Source organism: Mytilus californianus, unplaced genomic scaffold (assembly GCF_021869535.1).
Source record: "Mytilus californianus isolate M0D057914Y unplaced genomic scaffold, xbMytCali1.0.p SCAF_7, whole genome shotgun sequence".
In the NCBI taxonomy this organism is placed as follows: domain Eukaryota; kingdom Metazoa; phylum Mollusca; class Bivalvia; order Mytilida; family Mytilidae; genus Mytilus; species Mytilus californianus.
In genome coordinates, this window is record NW_026262723.1 from 113,240,636 (window position 1) to 113,258,777 (window position 18,142).

Consider the following 18,142-nt stretch of genomic DNA (forward strand, 5'->3'; position numbering starts at 1 on the left):
ATTGAGTCAGCCAAATGAAACTGTTTTGTATGCCACCGCAACTGAAAGTTGGGGGCGGGGGGGGGGGGGCATATTGTTTTACCCCTGTCCGTCCGTCCGTCCGTCTGTCCGTCCCATTATGGGTATATAGTTATTCCGCATAACTCCTCCTACAGTTTGAATCCTAGGAAGTTTTCTCTTTACTGTCTGTTTGTCAATATATTGAAGGTGTGCATGTGGTCAGGGTTTAATGTTTATTAATATTTGTTCTTTTGGGAGATAGTTGAACTTTGTAATTTTTTGGGAAATTTACTTGCATAAGAAGAGCGTTTCCAGATAACTCCTCCAACAGTTTGAATGCTAGGAAGTTTTCGCTCTGGTGGCTGTTTGTACATATATTGAAGGTGTGCATGTGGTCAGGGTTTTTATTTTTATTATCTTTTGCTCTTTTGGGAGATAATTGAACTTTTTTTTTTGTCATTTTTTGGGTATAAGCGGTTAAATGAGTTGAGTGCTGGGCATCACTTTGTCTAGTTTACATATTTTTCTCGTGTTGTGCTGTTACACAAGTGTAACAGTCCGATGTAAGGTTAGGACTTAGCGCTCACATACATGTTAAACTCCACCACGTGCACTTTCTTTATGTACCTGCTCCAAGTCAGGAGCACGAAGTTCAATTGTTGTCGTTGTATAAATGTGTGTCATTTTTTTTTTGTAGATTGTTTAAATATAAATAAGACCGTTTGTTTTTTCGTTTGAATTTTTTCACATGGTGCATGGTGGCCTTTTATAGCTGACTATATGGTGTGTTGAAGGCTGTACGGTTGCCTATATATGATTTCTTACATCCACTGCATTTAAACTCTGGTGGATAGTTGTCTCATTGTCAATCACACCACATCTAACTTTATTTCAACTTCTATGTTGCGTTTTGTATACTGTAACATTGTTTATCTTTTGTACGCATACCCCGGAGCCCTCTTTTCGGAATCCCGAGCAAAAGTCCTTGTTCCGCGATAGAAAATTTAATAACGAACTCATATAAGATAGCACGAATTTCAACTCAAAATCTTAATTAATCTAAATGAGACTTAAATTCGAATCTTACTCAAACTCAAAAAGTGACTCAAATTTAATGGTGTAACTAGAACTCTACCTTTAAATGTGACTCAAACTTGAAGTCCAACTCGAAACTCAATGCTAACTAAAACTTTAATTCTAATAATGACTTGAATTCGGAATCGGAGACTAACTCAAAGTTCTACTCAAACAGTAACCCTAACTTTAATTTGAACTCTAATTCGATGGATGGCCACACTCATCCAAGGCACATACAACATGGAAATCTATCTAAAAATAGAACAGGTTTTTTTCCGAATTGGTCACGTGATTTTACCTCATCAAGTAATGGGATAACCACATCAAAGAATGACAGGACCACATCAAATAATGAAACAAACACATCATGTTGTGTAAAATCGTCAAATTTTGAAATTTCATTACGTAATGTTAAAACCATATAAAGAATAGGCGAACCATCATTACAAAATAACAAAACCACATCATTTAATGAAACAACTACATAACGTTAAGTCACATTCACATCAAGTAATGTTAAAACCACATTGACTAATGACACAACCACATTAAATAATGGTGAAACCACATCGAGTAATGACAAAACCATATTGAGTAATGACAAAACTATATCAAGTCAATACAAAACCATATCGTGTAATATCGAAATATCATTTAGTAATGACTATTCCATATTGAGTTATATCAAAACATCATTACGTAATGTCAAAACCATATTAAGTAAAGACAAAATATCATCAAGTAATAATAAAACAACATAAAGTAATATCAGAGTTCCACATAAGACAACTGAGGCGTTTCATACTAGTACATAGTTGGAACTTTCATTGTATTTGGTTCTGCTTGTAAAGAGGTAGCTAAAAGGTTATGTTTGTTACAGATGTCATTTTCCGAAAATGAAGTCAGTTGGAATGTTGGTGAATTCGTGATTTCCTTTTTTAGAACCTCAATGTAAAATTTACGTCAAACAATAATGATATTGTTAGCAGCCTTATCAGCCGGGACTAAAACAAACTCCTAGGCGAGTTCTTTTAGCTTATGTTTTTTGACGAGAAATTGGGCTATTATGGTTGTTATTAGGAGTAAAATGTTCTTTAAAATGTTGAATACGTATATCAACTATGTTCATTATCGAATTAAAAAAGGACTCTAATGATTTCTTGCCAGCTTTTTCTCGTTTTATCCATTTAGAGCAGTAAGTACGGAGTGAGTCGTGGATGATGTTACGACACTAATTCCGAATAATAATTGACGGGGAACGAAATTTAGGTCCTTTACTGAGGAATGATTTCAACTCTCGGTCACGGACAATGTTAAGGTCTCCTGTTATAACATGGGAACTGGGGCCATAAATGTATTCGGAATTACTGCAATTTCATTGCGTAGGTGTATTGTCACTGATATTAACATCTTTACACGCTTCGCTGTAATTAAACACATATTTCCGGGTAGATTTTTTTGTAAACATAACAAATAAGACGGAGTTCAGTATTATCAAAATAGCCAGGACTTTGTTCTTTAACAGAATGATCATTAAAAATACCGGCAATATTTACAAAATCAAAACCTTTATTGACATATTTAATTTTGATAAAATGTTTTTGTGTGATCTTCAGGGCGATCAATTTTTGGAAACAATTTAGAATAACAATATGCAATTAAAAACCAATTGTTCAAAGAACAATTGAAGGTCTTTCCACATCAATTTTCTAAATAATTGATGAGAAGCTAATTCTGGTTTACTCAAAGCTACTATTGGCGTCCAATCATAGGTTTCTTCATACTGATTCAATAAACATATGGTTTCTATAGACTTTTGCCTGAAATAAGGGAGATAATTGTCAACATCCGGTTTAGAAAATGTCACTTCCGGTCTCATATGATAGCTTTATTTACACTGATTCCAAAAATATATGGTTTATATATACTTTTGCCTGTAAAAAAGGAGATAATTGGCTACTTCCGGTTTAGAAAACGTCACTTCCGGTCTCATATGATAGATTTATTTACACTGATTCCAAAAATATATGGTTTATATATACTTTTGCCTGTAAAAAGGGAGATAATTGGCTACTTCCGGTTTAGAAAATGTCACTTCCGGTCTCATATGATAGATTTTTTTCCACTGATTCCAAAAATATATGGTTTATATATACTTTTGCCTGTAAAAAGGGAGATAATTGGCTACTTCCAGTTCAGAAAATGTCACTTCCGGTCTCAAATGATAGATTAATGTATGACCATTCAAAAAATATATGGTTTCTATGTACTTCTACATGAAATAAGTGCAAAAATGACTACTTCCGGTTCACTCCAGGTCACTTCCGGTTGACATTTTTCAAGGTCATATGTCACCCAACATTTTGCAAAAGATCTTATGGCTTTACCATGTACCAATATGAAGTAATAATCAATTTACCTTAAAAATAAAACATTTCAGGGGCAATAACTCCAATAAGATGTCGCTGGATTGTCTCAGACCAAATGTATCATATCTTCATCACAATATAATAAACATTTTGCACTTGTTCTTTAATATATAACATTAATAATATCGGAGAAAATGCAAAACCAAGCAAAAGACAAAATTCAGAACATGACCTTGACCTTTGACCTTGACCTCATTTTCGAAGTTAGGATCCAATGACTTTAAATAAAAAGACTATAGGTTTATACGGCTTACAGTTTATGAGTAACAAAAAAAACGACAAATTTATTTGATAAAGGTAGATAACTCCTATAAAATTTCATCGAATCGCTTCGATCCAAATTAGCCAAAAATTCCTGAGGATGTAACGAACAATTTAGAAAAAGAATTTTGTCGATATCTTTTTTTGTTACGAAGGAGATGCACACAGATGATAAACAGTGATTAGGGAGATAACTCTTGCAAAGAAAATGGTTCGGCTTAGCAGGGTGAAATTTAAAAAAGAATAAACTATACGATACAATATGAGAAATATCTAAGCGATATATTGCGAAACAAACATTTATCGCAAGAACAAAATTTGGCGGAAGAAAAAAAAAAAAATAATAATAATAATAATAATTAAAAACCAATTGTTCAAAGAACAATTGAAGGTCTTTCCACACCAATTTTCTAAATAATTGATAGGAAGCTACTTCTGGTTTAATCAAAGTTATTAATAGCATCAAAGTATAGATTTCTTCATACTGATTCAATAAATAAATGGTTTCTATATACTTTTGCTTGAAATAAGGGAGAAAATTGCCACTTCCGGTTTAGAAAATGTCACTTCCGGTCTCATATGATAGCTTTATTCACACTGATTCCAAAAATATATAGTTTGTATATACTTATGCCTGTAATAAGGAAGATAATATGCTACTTCCGGTTTATAAAATGTCACTTCTGGTCTCAAATGATAGGTTCACCTATGATCATTCAAATAATATATGGTTTCTAGGTACTTTTCCATGAAATAAGTGCAAAAAATACTACTTCCGGTTCACTCAAGGTCACTTCCGGTTTACTTTTTCCAAGGTCATATGTCAACCAACAGTTTGCAAAAGACCCTATGGCTTTATCATGTACCAAGTTGGGAGTAATAATCAATTAACCCTAAATTGAATCATTTCAGGGACAATAACTCCTATGAGATATCATTGGATTGTTTCAGACCAAATGTATCATATCTTAATCACAATTAAGCAAAAATTTTGCACTAGTTCTTTAATTTGTAATTTTAAAAATGACAGAGGACATCAAATAACAAGGAAAAGTCAAAATTTAGAATATGACCTTGACCTTTGACCTTGGCCTCAATTTCATTTAAATAAACCAAGGAACTCAAATCAATATACCTTAGGTCTCTATCACTTACCATTCATGCTATACATTTATATATCCCTTATGTCAAATACAGAAGGGGAAATAACTCTCATATGGAGTTTGCGTATCGCTTCGGTCAAAATTGGACAAAACATCCTGAGGATATAACGAGCAATTTGGTAAAATAAATTTGTCGCTTTCTTTTACTGTTACGGAGGAGATGCACGCACAAGGAAAACAGTGTTCGGAGAGATAACTCCTACAAAGAAAAGTATTCAGTTAAGCAGGGTCAATTTCAAAGGCGCATAAACTGTTCGATGTCATATACGAAACATCTAAGCAACATCTAGCGAAACAAAAATTTATCGCAAGAACAAAATTTGGCGGAAGAAAAAAAAAAATTAAAAGCCAATTGTTCAAAGAACAATTGAAGGTCTTTCCACATCAATTTTCTAAATAATTGATGAGAAGATAATTCTTGTTTACTCAAAGCTACTATTGGCGTCCAATCATAGGTTTCTTCATACTGATTCAATAAACATGGTTTCTATAGACTTTTGCCTGAAATAAGGGAAATAATTGTCAACATCCGGTTTAGAAAATGTCACTTCCGGTCTAATATGATAGCTTTATAAACACTGATTCCAAAAATATATGGTTTATATATACTTTTGCCTGTAAAAAGGGAGATAATTGGCTAATTTCCGGTTTAGAAAAGTCACTTCCGGTCTCATATGATAGATTTATTTACACTGATTCCAAAAATATATGGTTTATATATACTTTTGCCTGTAAAAAGGGAGATAATTGGCTACTTCCGGTTTAGAAAATGTCACTTTCGGTCTCATATGATAGCTTTATTTACACTGATTCCAAAAATATATGGTTTATATATACTTATGCCTGTAAAAAGGGAGATAATATGGTACTTCCGGTTTATAAAATATCACTTCCAGTCTCAAATGATAGATTAATGTATGACCATTCAAAAAATATATGGTTTCTATGTACTTCTACATGAAATAAGTGCAAAAATGACTACTTTCGGTTCACTCAAGGTATTTTCCGGTTGACATTTTTCAAGGTCATATGTCACCCAACATTTTGCAAAAGATCTTATGGCTTTATCATGTACCAATATGAAGTAATAATCAATTTACCTTAAAATAAAACATTTCAGGGGCAATAACTCCAATAAGATATCGCTGGATTGTCTCAGACCAAATGTATCATATCTTCATAACAATATAACAAACATTTTGCACTTGTTCTTTAATATATAACATTAAAAATATCGGAGAAAATGCAAAAACAAGCAAAAGACAAAATTCAGAACATGACCTTGACCTTTGACCTTCACCTCATTTTCGAAGTTAGGATCCAAGGACCTCAAATAAAAAAACTATAGGTTTAGTCGGCTTACAGTTTATGAGTAACAAAAACATAATGACAAATTTATTTGATAAAGGTAGATAACTCCTATAAAATTTCATCGAATCGCTTCGATCCAAATTAGCCAAAAATTCCTGAGGATGTAACGAACAATTTAGAAAAAGAATTTTGTCGATATCTTTTTTTGTTACGAAGGAGATGCACTCACTTGATAAACAGTGAATAGGGAGATAACTCTTACAAAGATAATTGTTCGGCTAAGCAGGGTGAAATTTAAAAGCGCATAAACTATACGATACAATATGAGAAATATCTTAGCGACATATTGCGAAACAAAAATTTCAAAAGTTGGCGGAAAAAAAAAAAAAATAATAATAATTAAAAACCAATTGTTCAAAGAACAATTGAAGGTCTTTCCACATCAATTTTCGAAATAATTGATGAGAAGCTAATTCTGGTTTACTCAAAGCTACTATTGGCGTCCAATCATAGGTTTCTTCATACTGATTCAATAAACATATGGTTTCTATAGACTTTTGCCTGAAATAAGGGAGATAATTGTCAACTTCCGGTTTAGAAAATGTCACTTCTGGTCTCATATGATAGCTTTATTTACACGGATTCCAAAAATATATGGTTTATATATACTTTTGCCTGTAAAAAGGGAGATAATTGGCTACTTCCGGTTTAAAAAATGTCACTTCTGGTCTCAAATGATAGATTTTTTTACTCTGATTCCAAAAATATATGGTTTATATATACTTTTGCCTGTAAAAAGGGAGATAATTGGCTACTTCCGGTTTAGAAAATGTCACTTTCGGTCTCATATGATAGCTTTATTTACACTGATTCCAAAAATATATGGTTTATTTATACTTATGCCTGTAATAAGGGAGATAATATGCTATTTCCGGTTTATAAAATATCACTTCCGGTCTCAAATGATAGATTAATGTATGACCATTCAAAAAATATATGGTTTCTATGTACTTCTACATGAAATAAGTGCAAAAATGACTACTTCTGGTTTACTCAAGGTCACTTCCGGTTGACATTTTTCAAGGTCATATGTCACCCAACATTTTGCAAAAGATCTTATGGCTTTATCATGTACCAATATGAAGTAATAATCAATTTACCTTAAAATAAAACATTTCAGGGGCAGTAACTCCAATAAGATGTCGCTTGATTGTCTCAGACCAAATGTATCATATCTTCATCACAATATAACAAACATTTTGCACTTGTTCTTTAATATATAACATTAAAAATAACGGAGAAAATGCAAAAACAAGCAAAAGACAAAGTTCAGAACATGACCTTGACCTCATTTTCGAAGTAAGGATCCAAGGACCTCAAATAAAAAGACTATAGGTTTATACGGCTTACAGTTTATGAGTAACAAAAACATAACGACAAATTTATTTCATAAAGGTAGATAACTCCTATAAAATTTCATCGAATCGCTTCGATCCAAATTAGCCAAAAATTCCTGAGGATGTAACGAACAATTTAGAAAAAGAATTTTGTCGATATCTTTTTTTGTTTCGAAGGAGATGCACACACTTGATAAACAGTGAATAGGGAGATAACTCTTACAAAGATAATTGTCCGGCTTAGCAGGGTGAAATTTAAAAGCGCATAAACTATACGATACAATATGAGAAATATCTAAGCGACATATTGCGAAACAAATATTTATCGCAAGAACAAAATTTGGCGGAAGAAAAAAAAAAAAAAAAATAATAATAATAATAATAATAATAATAATCAGAAGAAGAAAACCAATAGGTCTTTCCACAGAAAAGTGGAAAGACCATATAATCAGAACAAATACAATAGGTCTTTTCACAGAAAAGTGGAAAGACCTAATTATAATTTGGACGATTTCATACTTAGGACTGCAATATAGAATTGTGTTGCATTCCTCCAAAATTTGATGTAGTTTATTAACAGGTAAAGAACAGAGCTTGGTTAATAGATAATGTCTACCGTTGTTTTTTGAAATAGAAATTAGGTCCGAAATATTTGTATTGTTATTACGAAATTTTCTCTGATTGCGATTTAATCTACGCCCATGAGAACGGTTTTCACTAACTGTTTTAGAAACTATATCCAAAATGTTAACATAATCTGTTCTAGATATATAACCAATTCCTATGATATTGTCATTAAGACCGAGAGGATAGACTGTCTGTAAGTATGTTATTGTAAATCGCTTAAGTATGTCATGACATCATTTTACTTCGTCTTTAACGTCAATAATAATAGTATGTTTAATTACGAGAACAGCAAATATATGCCTTCACCCAGAGCGCTTCGATCCATAAGAATTGCCGTAATTGTCCTATTAGAATAGAACTAATTCCTGGGGGCTTGAATTTATACTGATGTTACCCCGGGTTGGCCCTTTATGCTTGTATTCTACCACTGAAGTATAAATTCAATCCCCCGTGAATTATCTCTAAATTTGTCTAGGGACATGAAAACTCATATGTCGAAAATGAACTGACAACGCCATGGCAAAAACGACAAAAAGACAAATAGACAAACAGAAGTATACCAAACACAATACAGAAAACTAAAAACTGGGGGTGATCTCAGATGCTCTAGAAGGGTACACGATCCTGCTCCAAATGTGGCACCCGTCGTGTTGCTTTAAAATATTACACATACGTATCAGATAACTTCAAGTAACAACCTGTGTACGTTGCTATACTTTTTAAAATAGTCATTTGATTTCATCTTTTATTCTCAGTATTCGTTGTCTATTTTGCCGATTTTATTGAGGCAACGACTTTTACGATGAGATTTTTGTATTTTGCCTGATATGGCTTACAATGTTTTTTTCTCTCATATATTTCTATTTCCAAGGGGTATAACTTCTGTAATAATAGTGGTTCGGCATTCTTCCAAGACCTTGTTGATATATATAAGCCTTTGATATAAACTTTATAAAAATTCGACTAGAAATGTAGGTGTGAGAGAACTTAAAATGCAATGTTCAATATAAATTTCATTTTAGAGAGACATTACCGGTATATCTCCTATAAAAATAACAAATCAGTGCTGATTTTCGACCTAATCGTTTATATTGCATATATATAATTAAAACCCTACAAAGATATAGGTGTAAGAGTGCGTAAAATGCAATCTACTATATAATTCATAGTATTTACTATACCATACTAGATATACTAAACATACTCAAAATGTTGACTGACCAGTATACCAAATACAAATTGGACTATACTTCAAAACTATATAAATCTAAAAAATAACTCAACTAATATATTTTGCATTTGCCGTGCGGACGAACTAGCCGGCATTTGATATGATATAATCTGACATTATGTGACGATACATATTTATACAATACATCAATTGAAAATGATAAATTAGACTAACAGATTTGTCCATCTTAGTCTATATTTTTGAAACAATATAAAAGATTCTATTCCTTGAATCTTTATCTCCGTCATTAGTGATGAATGCCACCCAGGAAAAACCATAAAAAAAATAATTTCATGGAAACCTGTAGCTCGAGGTAATGCCGACACCACTTCCAGAGAAAGCGTCAAGTCCAGCGCTTAAAAGAAAAAACAAATACAAAAATAAACAGCCACTGTTTATAACATACTTATATATAAATATATACACTTGTAATTTGTGGTTTACTATCGAACGTCCACGGCTAGAATGAAGACCTTAACCCAAGACAATACATTTGCATGTACAAGAATTACGGACATTTCAAGGCGAGATAACTCGTGTTACTTTTCTATTCTGGTTCCCATCTTGTTCTCATCGTCTGGTGGCCAGTAGATAAGAACAGATAACTCCCCTAAACGAACACCCCGCCAATAGATGTCACTTTGACGTTATGCCTAGAGGGTAATTTATGATATTAGCAGTTATACGAGAATTCCGAACGCAGTTGGATTTAAGAAAGAAACCCCGCGTACAGTATACACAGATGAATGATGAAGAAATTGCCGATAGAAAAGAAATAATTAAAAAAAGAAAAGTTTTGCATGCCTTATGATGTGGAAAGAATATTTTCTGTTAACGATGGTTCAAAAGAGATACGTTTACATGTTATTATATTTCCTATATTAAAAATATATGTATATCTCTTGGTCAATACTTTTTTTAATTTTTTGTTCTTAATCTAGTAAATTTTCTTATTATATGAAATTTGTAACCCTGTCTATACTACACACGACCTTTTCGGAAGCTTTAAGATAGTCCAAATAATTTATCATCGGTGTTTCTGATTTTAACAAGTTCAATAAAAGAAACATTTTAAAGCCGCAGGCAAACTGATCTATCCTTGTATATTTCTTTTTAATTGAGTTAGATGAAAATCCAAAATACAAATCCTTTCAACATCAAGCAGGCTTGAGTATTATCTAGATTATGTTTTATATAAAAAAAAAATAGCATTTAACTCTTCAACGTGATTCTGGAAACGGATAGACAATTTATGAATATGACGAAGACATAATCTTTCAATCAGTTTAATTGAAGTGTGGAGCTGGCATGTCAGTTATTGCTAGTAGTCCTTTAGTTAATTTATCATGTATCATTGTCATTTTGCTTAGTGTTTTTTGTTATCTATTCTGACATCGGACTCGGACTTCTTTTAAACTGAGTTTTACTGTGCGTATTGCTGTGTTTTGTTTATTCTACATAGGCTAGAGGTATAGAGGGAGGGTTGAAATCTCATAAAACATATAAATAAAAGCTACAGAAAGGCAATATCATAAATATGACAAGATGTACATTACTGTCAATTTTAGATTTTATTTGATATGGGTAGGTCACATGTATTCGATATTGACATTGTATAAGCCAGATGTATACTCCATGCTGAATTTTATTTGATCTAGGTAACACGTAAAATCATTAACACCTGTGGATTAAATTGTAATATTTTCCTGTCCTCTAGGAACATAAAATTTACATAATTCACTACCCTTAATTAGACATAGATATCTACGGAAGCGTATTAGCGCCACGCGTTTTTTTTTTTATATTTCTTCCTATGTTTGCGTTATAACGCAAACCTTTGCGAAATAACGCAAACCTTTGCGTTATAACGCAAACATTTGCGTTATAACGCAAACATTTTGATTTTAATTATTCATTAAGTTTTGAATATTTAATAATAAAAAACTATATATAATATTAAATTTACATCTTATGTTTATTATATAATTTGAAAGCAGTGTTTTGTAAATGTCGGCATTTGCATGTCCGTCTGTCATCAAATTTCGGTTGTGATTTAGTTAAGAGAAGAACCATGAAGGTCAAATCATTATAATAAATATGCATAGAAATAAAGGAATACTTGAAGTGCAATTATACACAAATAAATAAATGGTTTATGCATCAGAAGATTATATAAATTTAACAAGTAAATAGATATGGTATAGGCAAATTTTAATTGAAAGGCCAAGATTTTGAAAATTTTGAATAACGGAAAGTGGTAAACTAGATAAGAGCAAAAATAATGTCATACAATTGTGAAACTATAAGTCAAATAGACGAAATGATCTTTCTGCTTTAAAATTTATTATTCAGAAAAAAATTCTTTTTAAATTTTGATGTAAGAAATCGTTTGTTAAAATCTCAGAATATGATAAAGATTCTTTAAAAAAAGTCATTGAATTTTAATTTCAATCTAGTGAGGTAGCTATTTAAGATGCTTGGGTAGCAATTTGAATGTAGAGAACATAATTATAATAAAATAACATCTTCATCTTATACATTTATGGAAAAAGGGTAGCTTGTTTTAAACTTACCAATCTTACACAATGCTCAAACGAGCGCTTACTTTGGAAGTATACTTAAATTCGGCTACACTAGCGGGGTTGATTTTTTATTTTCTTCGGTATAACTTCAATTTACTCAATTTTCTTTGTAATATATATATACATTTATTAATTAACTACACTGTTATTGGACTTAATATGATGAAAACTGCCTATGCAATATAAAGGTGTCAACTCGGCCAATACAGAATAACTCGGCCAATATAGATTTTTTTTCTGTATTGGCCGAGTTCTGATCCGGCCAATACAGGATTTCGGAACGTCTCTAGTTTTTAGATCGAAAGTCACGATAAACACAAACTGAAAGTAAACAGTTGTTTGGAAGACGCAGTTTTCATTTACTCACCATAAACATGCTGAAACGTTCAGTATGGCATATATTTCAGGCTTAAGACGGTCACATTCATTTAAAAAGCATTTTGAAAGCAGACGATGGAATTATTTCAGGTTTGGGAAACGAGTAGATTATCACAAAGTTCATTTCTTGTCGACCTCATAATTTCACGATGGTACAAATCGATTATTATTTTACATGTTTACTTTCGCTTCTCATGTTTTGTAAACTGTCATTTATTTTTAAACCCGAACCAGGCATATGCATTCTGGAAGGGTGACCTGTAATTGTGCAAATCTTCGTTCTTTGGTCAGTTGGCTTATGGATAGTTGTATCATTTTCAACTCCTACATTATTTTTTCAGTTTGTTTCTGCATAACACATGCAATGGCAGTACCTTTCCAATTACTATTTATGTGTTGTGTCTAAATTTAAATTGTAACACTTTATAGTGACTGGAAAGGGTAGAAAAATTCATCAGATGAGAAAATGCTGAAGACACCTGGAAACGACACCAGATCATTAGATAGAGCATCTTATAAAAAGAAACTGAGATTTGGATAGTTCCACTTCAAGGTAAAAATGTTTATCTCTTGTGAAATGAAATAAAAAAAATATTGTAACACTGTAGTTAATTAATAAAGATACTATTACGTGTATTTCTGTATTGGCCTTGTTATTGGTCCTCGGCCAGCTGTATTGGCCTTCGGCTTCGCCTCAGGCCAATACAGCAAGCCTCGGACCAATAACAAGGCCAATACAGAAATACTCACGTAATAATATCATAGTATTATCCTGCTTATTATTATCCCATGATGTGTGCTAAACACTCAAGCATTTTACATTGCAATGAGTACAAAGGGTGATAAATTTTAATATATGCAGCCTCCTCCATTTATAACAGCTGCTTCCTTTGAAACTTAAATAAGAAATAAAATAAAACAAATGTTTGCGTTATTTCGCAAAGGTTTGCGTTATAACGCAAACATAGGAAGAAATATAAAAAAAAAACGCGTGGCGCTAATACGCTTCCGTAGATATCAGTAAATATAACCGCCGACTTTCTCCTTAAAGTTTAGTGGTTTGTACATATATTGAAGGTGTGCATGCGGTCAGGGTTTAATATTTGCTCTTTTGGGAGATAGTTGAAGTTATTTTATAATAACACTTTGCATCTGCGGGGGCATGATTTGTGTCTCCCATACACAATTAAATCTCAGACAAAGTTCTACATTATCTTTGTTATGATACAGTTACTTCAGAGTGTAGTGCGGGTCATCACTTAGTCTAGTTAATTTTATAATTATTATTTTTTGTAATTAATCTTATTTGAAAATATTCGTTCATATTTCAGCCGTATCTCAATTTTTTTTTACTTTATAAAATTAGATTTTATGTGTTACCCTATATTCTTATGTGTAGAATACTCTTAAACATTAGAATAGAGGGCAACATACATAAATTATTATTGTTAAATCGCATTGATAAGAGTTTGAACACTTAAGACAAGGTAAAAAAGTTGAGGTGAAAAGACTATTTTCAAATTATAAATTAACTGCAAAAAATAAAAAAAAGGGGTCTCCCAACAAGCTCTTGTGCATGGACTCCTATATTTTCAATATAATACTTAAATGAGAAGATAAAATAGTAACATATGGTATTGAATAGTGATACAGTACTGGAAAGGATTTGCCGTGGCACCATGGGACGCTTATACAATATACTATGTAAATATTGACACATTCGTGTTTTTATGTTAGCTGAGATCGATAATTATGGAGCTTTTCTTAAAAAGGACTTCGATGTATTTCGTCATTTGTATTATTAAACGACATTTTATGAATATACTAAACAAGGATTTGTATAGTACTATACAAATCCTTGTACTAGACAATAAGATTAATGTATGAAGGAGAACATAAAGATAGCATATCCTAACAATGATTTTGATGCTACTTACTGTATACATTCAAAATACTTGCATTTACTTCTTTGCTCATTTCTTATAATGATAAGAATAATATTCCCTATATCTTTTCATTATACAAAACTTGTATAAAATTTTGTATGTTTTGAATAACATTAAAAATTGCACGTTGTCATCTTTTCTATTTCAATTTAGTTTTTCAGATTTCGTAGACATTTTTTTTTCAATAATACAATCATGCAATTGTGTATTCAAATATTTGATAATAATAATATAATTACTCAAATCAAAATAAGATTAATAAGACAGAGCCTTTAAAAAAAAAGAAAAAAATAACACTTTTTGCATATGTTTCTGCAAGATGTCAACAAAACCACATTACTTTTAAAATTTTGATATAATAGAAATTAATATATTGTTTAAAACCTAACTAGATATTTAAAATGATGGGTGTAATTAGAAAAGAGGTTCACATCATAAAAATGAGAATTCAACTAAATAACAAGACCAACTTGTCTTTGAATACGGCCAATCTTAATTTAATGAATATACATCGTATTCATAAATAATGAAGTTTCACTTTCAAATGCTTAGGGACAACAGTAAACATTATTTTAAAATGACGATTCTTATACCATTTGATAGGAAAATTATTTGCCAATACTGTATAATTTGTTAATTTGATTTACAATAAAAAATGAATTTGATATGATTTTTTATAAAATATGTCAAAGACATGTATACTAAAGAGATTCGCGACTTGTAAATCTCGCTGACTTCACGCGTGTGAACTCGTACCCAGCATCCTCTAATCATATGATAACGAGATTAGCGGTAGTCTAGACAATCGATAAATAATCACTCGGAACATCCTGTTATTTTTCTTTGTATTAAGGAAAAGGGCAAAGACTTTCAGAATTAAAATCAGCTGATAATGATATTGTAAACAAATTCGCAGGTGAATGATAATGACAATGTTCACGTGTAGCATTAATCGGTCTGTTAATTGGGGGGCCCATGATTAGGTGTGTATATTGAAAATTATTACCTTTACAGGAAATTACTGTGTAATGTCAAAGATGTCAGCAAGCGAATTTCCTCCTCTGAAATTAACTTTCATCTCAATATTCATATTTATATTAAAATTGATGCTTGGTGGTTGTTGTCTTATTCACGATGTCCAAGACAGATTTTTTATCATGGGACGACGACTTAGATTTAGATATATTGTTAGGGGAATACACAGATACTGACCCAATTGTAGATAGTGACGACGACTTCGTTCTAGAGACAGTTGTGCACCCCCCAAAAAGAGTCAAGGGAATTGACAAGAGTTTAAGTGCAGATGGAACTGCTGCTGATGGTTACAAATGTCCTGACTGTGACAAGATTCTAAAATCTATCTCTGGGTTCCGTGGACACACTTCAAGACAACATGGAAAACATTTGAAAGGTAAACTTAGGGGGAAAAATAGTTTTTTATATTTCATCTTTTTAGTTAGAAATAAGTTAAAGAAATAAATTATGCTCCAAAAAATGAATGAAAAAGGTTTTTAATTTTTCAAGAAGTTATTATAAATAATGTAAAAGAGAAGGGGGAAAAATATAAAAATGTTTTTAAACCAGATAATACAAATTAATTTTTAAAACACAATTAAAGGGGAAACGTAATTATTTATAAATTTATTTATTTTTCTTGGAAAAAAATATAAAAATCAAGCAACAGTTTTTTTTTTTTATAAATTCTATCTTTTTAAAAAGAAATAAATCATATTTCCCAAAATAACTAAAATAAGTTCAAAATATTATGAAAACATTTAATAGAAAATAATTTTTAAAACACAAAGGGAAAATATATATAATTATTTATATTTAAGTTATTCAATTTTTATATAAAATTCTACAATGAAATAATCTCAGTAAAGACAAAGGATGTATTTAATGCATTAAACTATTGTATATCAAATAAGAACTTACATTTTTAAATATAGCAAAAAAAAGAAATTATTAAATGAGATTAGGAATCTGGTAAATGTGTAACACAGTTTACAATGATCATTTGTATAAAACAGAGGCTTTATATTTTTAATTTGTCATTTTTCTAGTGAATAAATCAAACACTTGACAACAGAAAATAAAAATTATGCGTTTTATACATTTTACTCCAATGGTCGATTGAAATTTTAATGAATATATATATATATATATATGTGCATCCTTCAATCATTGGCAAATTGTGTTCTATAATAAAAGACTGTTCAGTTCAAATGTACCATATTTCCTCATGCAATCAATATTTCTGACCCCTGCTGTCAATATGCATGAAATATTTGCCACTGGAAATCCTCCAATCAATAAATATAAACCAATTTTTAACTTTTTCAGCAACAGACCACAAGGCCAATAAAACAGATGTACTTGTACATGTACAGGAGAAACGGAAAATACACACTCTTCAACTCCCCAGATATCCATAGATGAGATTTTTCCTAATGCATACCAGTCAACATTTAAAGCCCTTGAAGATGACCCAATGATAGCTTTATTTGGATCAACAGATTTTTTGCCCATTCTTCAGGTATCAAAGCATAAGCCAACAATTGAGGAATTCTTTCTTAATGCATTCTGTGCCATATTCAAAGACAATGCAAGCATCACCATTGAAGCTGACAGGGAAACCATTTTTTCATGCTTTCACCGCATACGTTTAGGCGACACTTTACAGACTGGTGGTATCACCCTCTTTCAATCGCTTGGTTTTATGGACTCCTCAGTCATTACAAACTTTATACAGACATTTCTGCTGGAATTGATGAATCAAGTCCTTAAGGAACACTTATCAAAAAAAATGAAGCAAACGCAAGCCTTTGACGACTCTCTTACAGATAATGACCAGAAAATATTGTTTTATATTGCTGGGTTCATCATTCGTGCACTCCATAAGAGATACAATAAACTGAAGGTATCAAGCCTTAAAGAAGAAACGTTATTGTGTGTTCAAGGTTTACAAGATTCATCAGATACCAAGACATTTCTTAGTAAATTTAAATCATGGACAGTTAAGAAGGATCGTGGTGGTCTCAAGCTTCCAACTGATAACTTTTATCTTCTGGTCCGTCACATGGAGATTATTGTAAGACAGAGTGTAAATTTGGATAATTTAAGTGCATCTTCTCTCTGCAAAGACTCGCTAAAAGAAAAGATTATGGATGCATTCATGGTGAAGCACTATGCCTCTCAGCTTTTTCCAGCCAGCGACAATACTTTGTGTATAATGGAGGACATTGTTAATGTTTTTTTAACTGTTCTTTGAAACTGTTCATCGCAGAAAACTTGCTAAAAGTAACAAACAGAATGCCAAAAAGCCTTCCAAGCCTTCAAATAGTTTACGACAAGTGCTAAAACCTAAAGTTACTAATTAAATAAACTTTTATAGTCATATCAATTGATCAACAATTTTATTTATATTAAATATTGACAATCATATATACTAGCTATAAGTTGTGTTGCATGAACTGTTCTGCATTTTCAAACAATGTTAAAGTGGTTGGTGATTGAAAAAGTATTGTTTCTTGTCTAATTAAAACATGTCTATGTTTTAAATTTGTTCATAATTGTATATTTTTGGTGGCAATTTTCTTGTGAACATATGAATAATTCTCAATAAATCAGTAAATATGCATGATTACTGTAAATTCAGATAAAAGTGTAGTTCCTTTCTGTCACTAAGATTATCAGGTTTCATTACATGAAAACTACATTGGAATAATAGCACAAGAATT

General features: G+C 31.4%; 1 protein-coding gene across 1 annotated transcript; it reads left to right on the forward strand.

Annotated features, from left to right (window-relative positions):
• Positions 1 to 15,536: 15,536 nt before the first annotated feature.
• On the forward strand, positions 15,537 to 17,673 carry LOC127709638 (uncharacterized). The gene is made up of 2 exons (XM_052215244.1): positions 15,537 to 15,813; positions 16,877 to 17,673. Exons 1-2 carry the CDS (start codon positions 15,537 to 15,539, stop codon positions 17,671 to 17,673), a joined length of 1,074 nt encoding a protein of 357 aa, XP_052071204.1.
• Positions 17,674 to 18,142: the final 469 nt, after the last annotated feature.

What these genes read in the sequence shown, in the direction of transcription:
- LOC127709638 (XM_052215244.1), top strand. Translation starts at nt 15,537, where the DNA reads ATGTCCAAGACAGATTTTTTATCATGGGACGACGACTTAGATTTAGAT. An exon ending in ACATGGAAAACATTTGAAAG is followed by an intron (nt 15,814 to 16,876) that starts GTAAACTTAGGG and finishes CAACATTTAAAG; the next exon opens with CCCTTGAAGATGACCCAATG.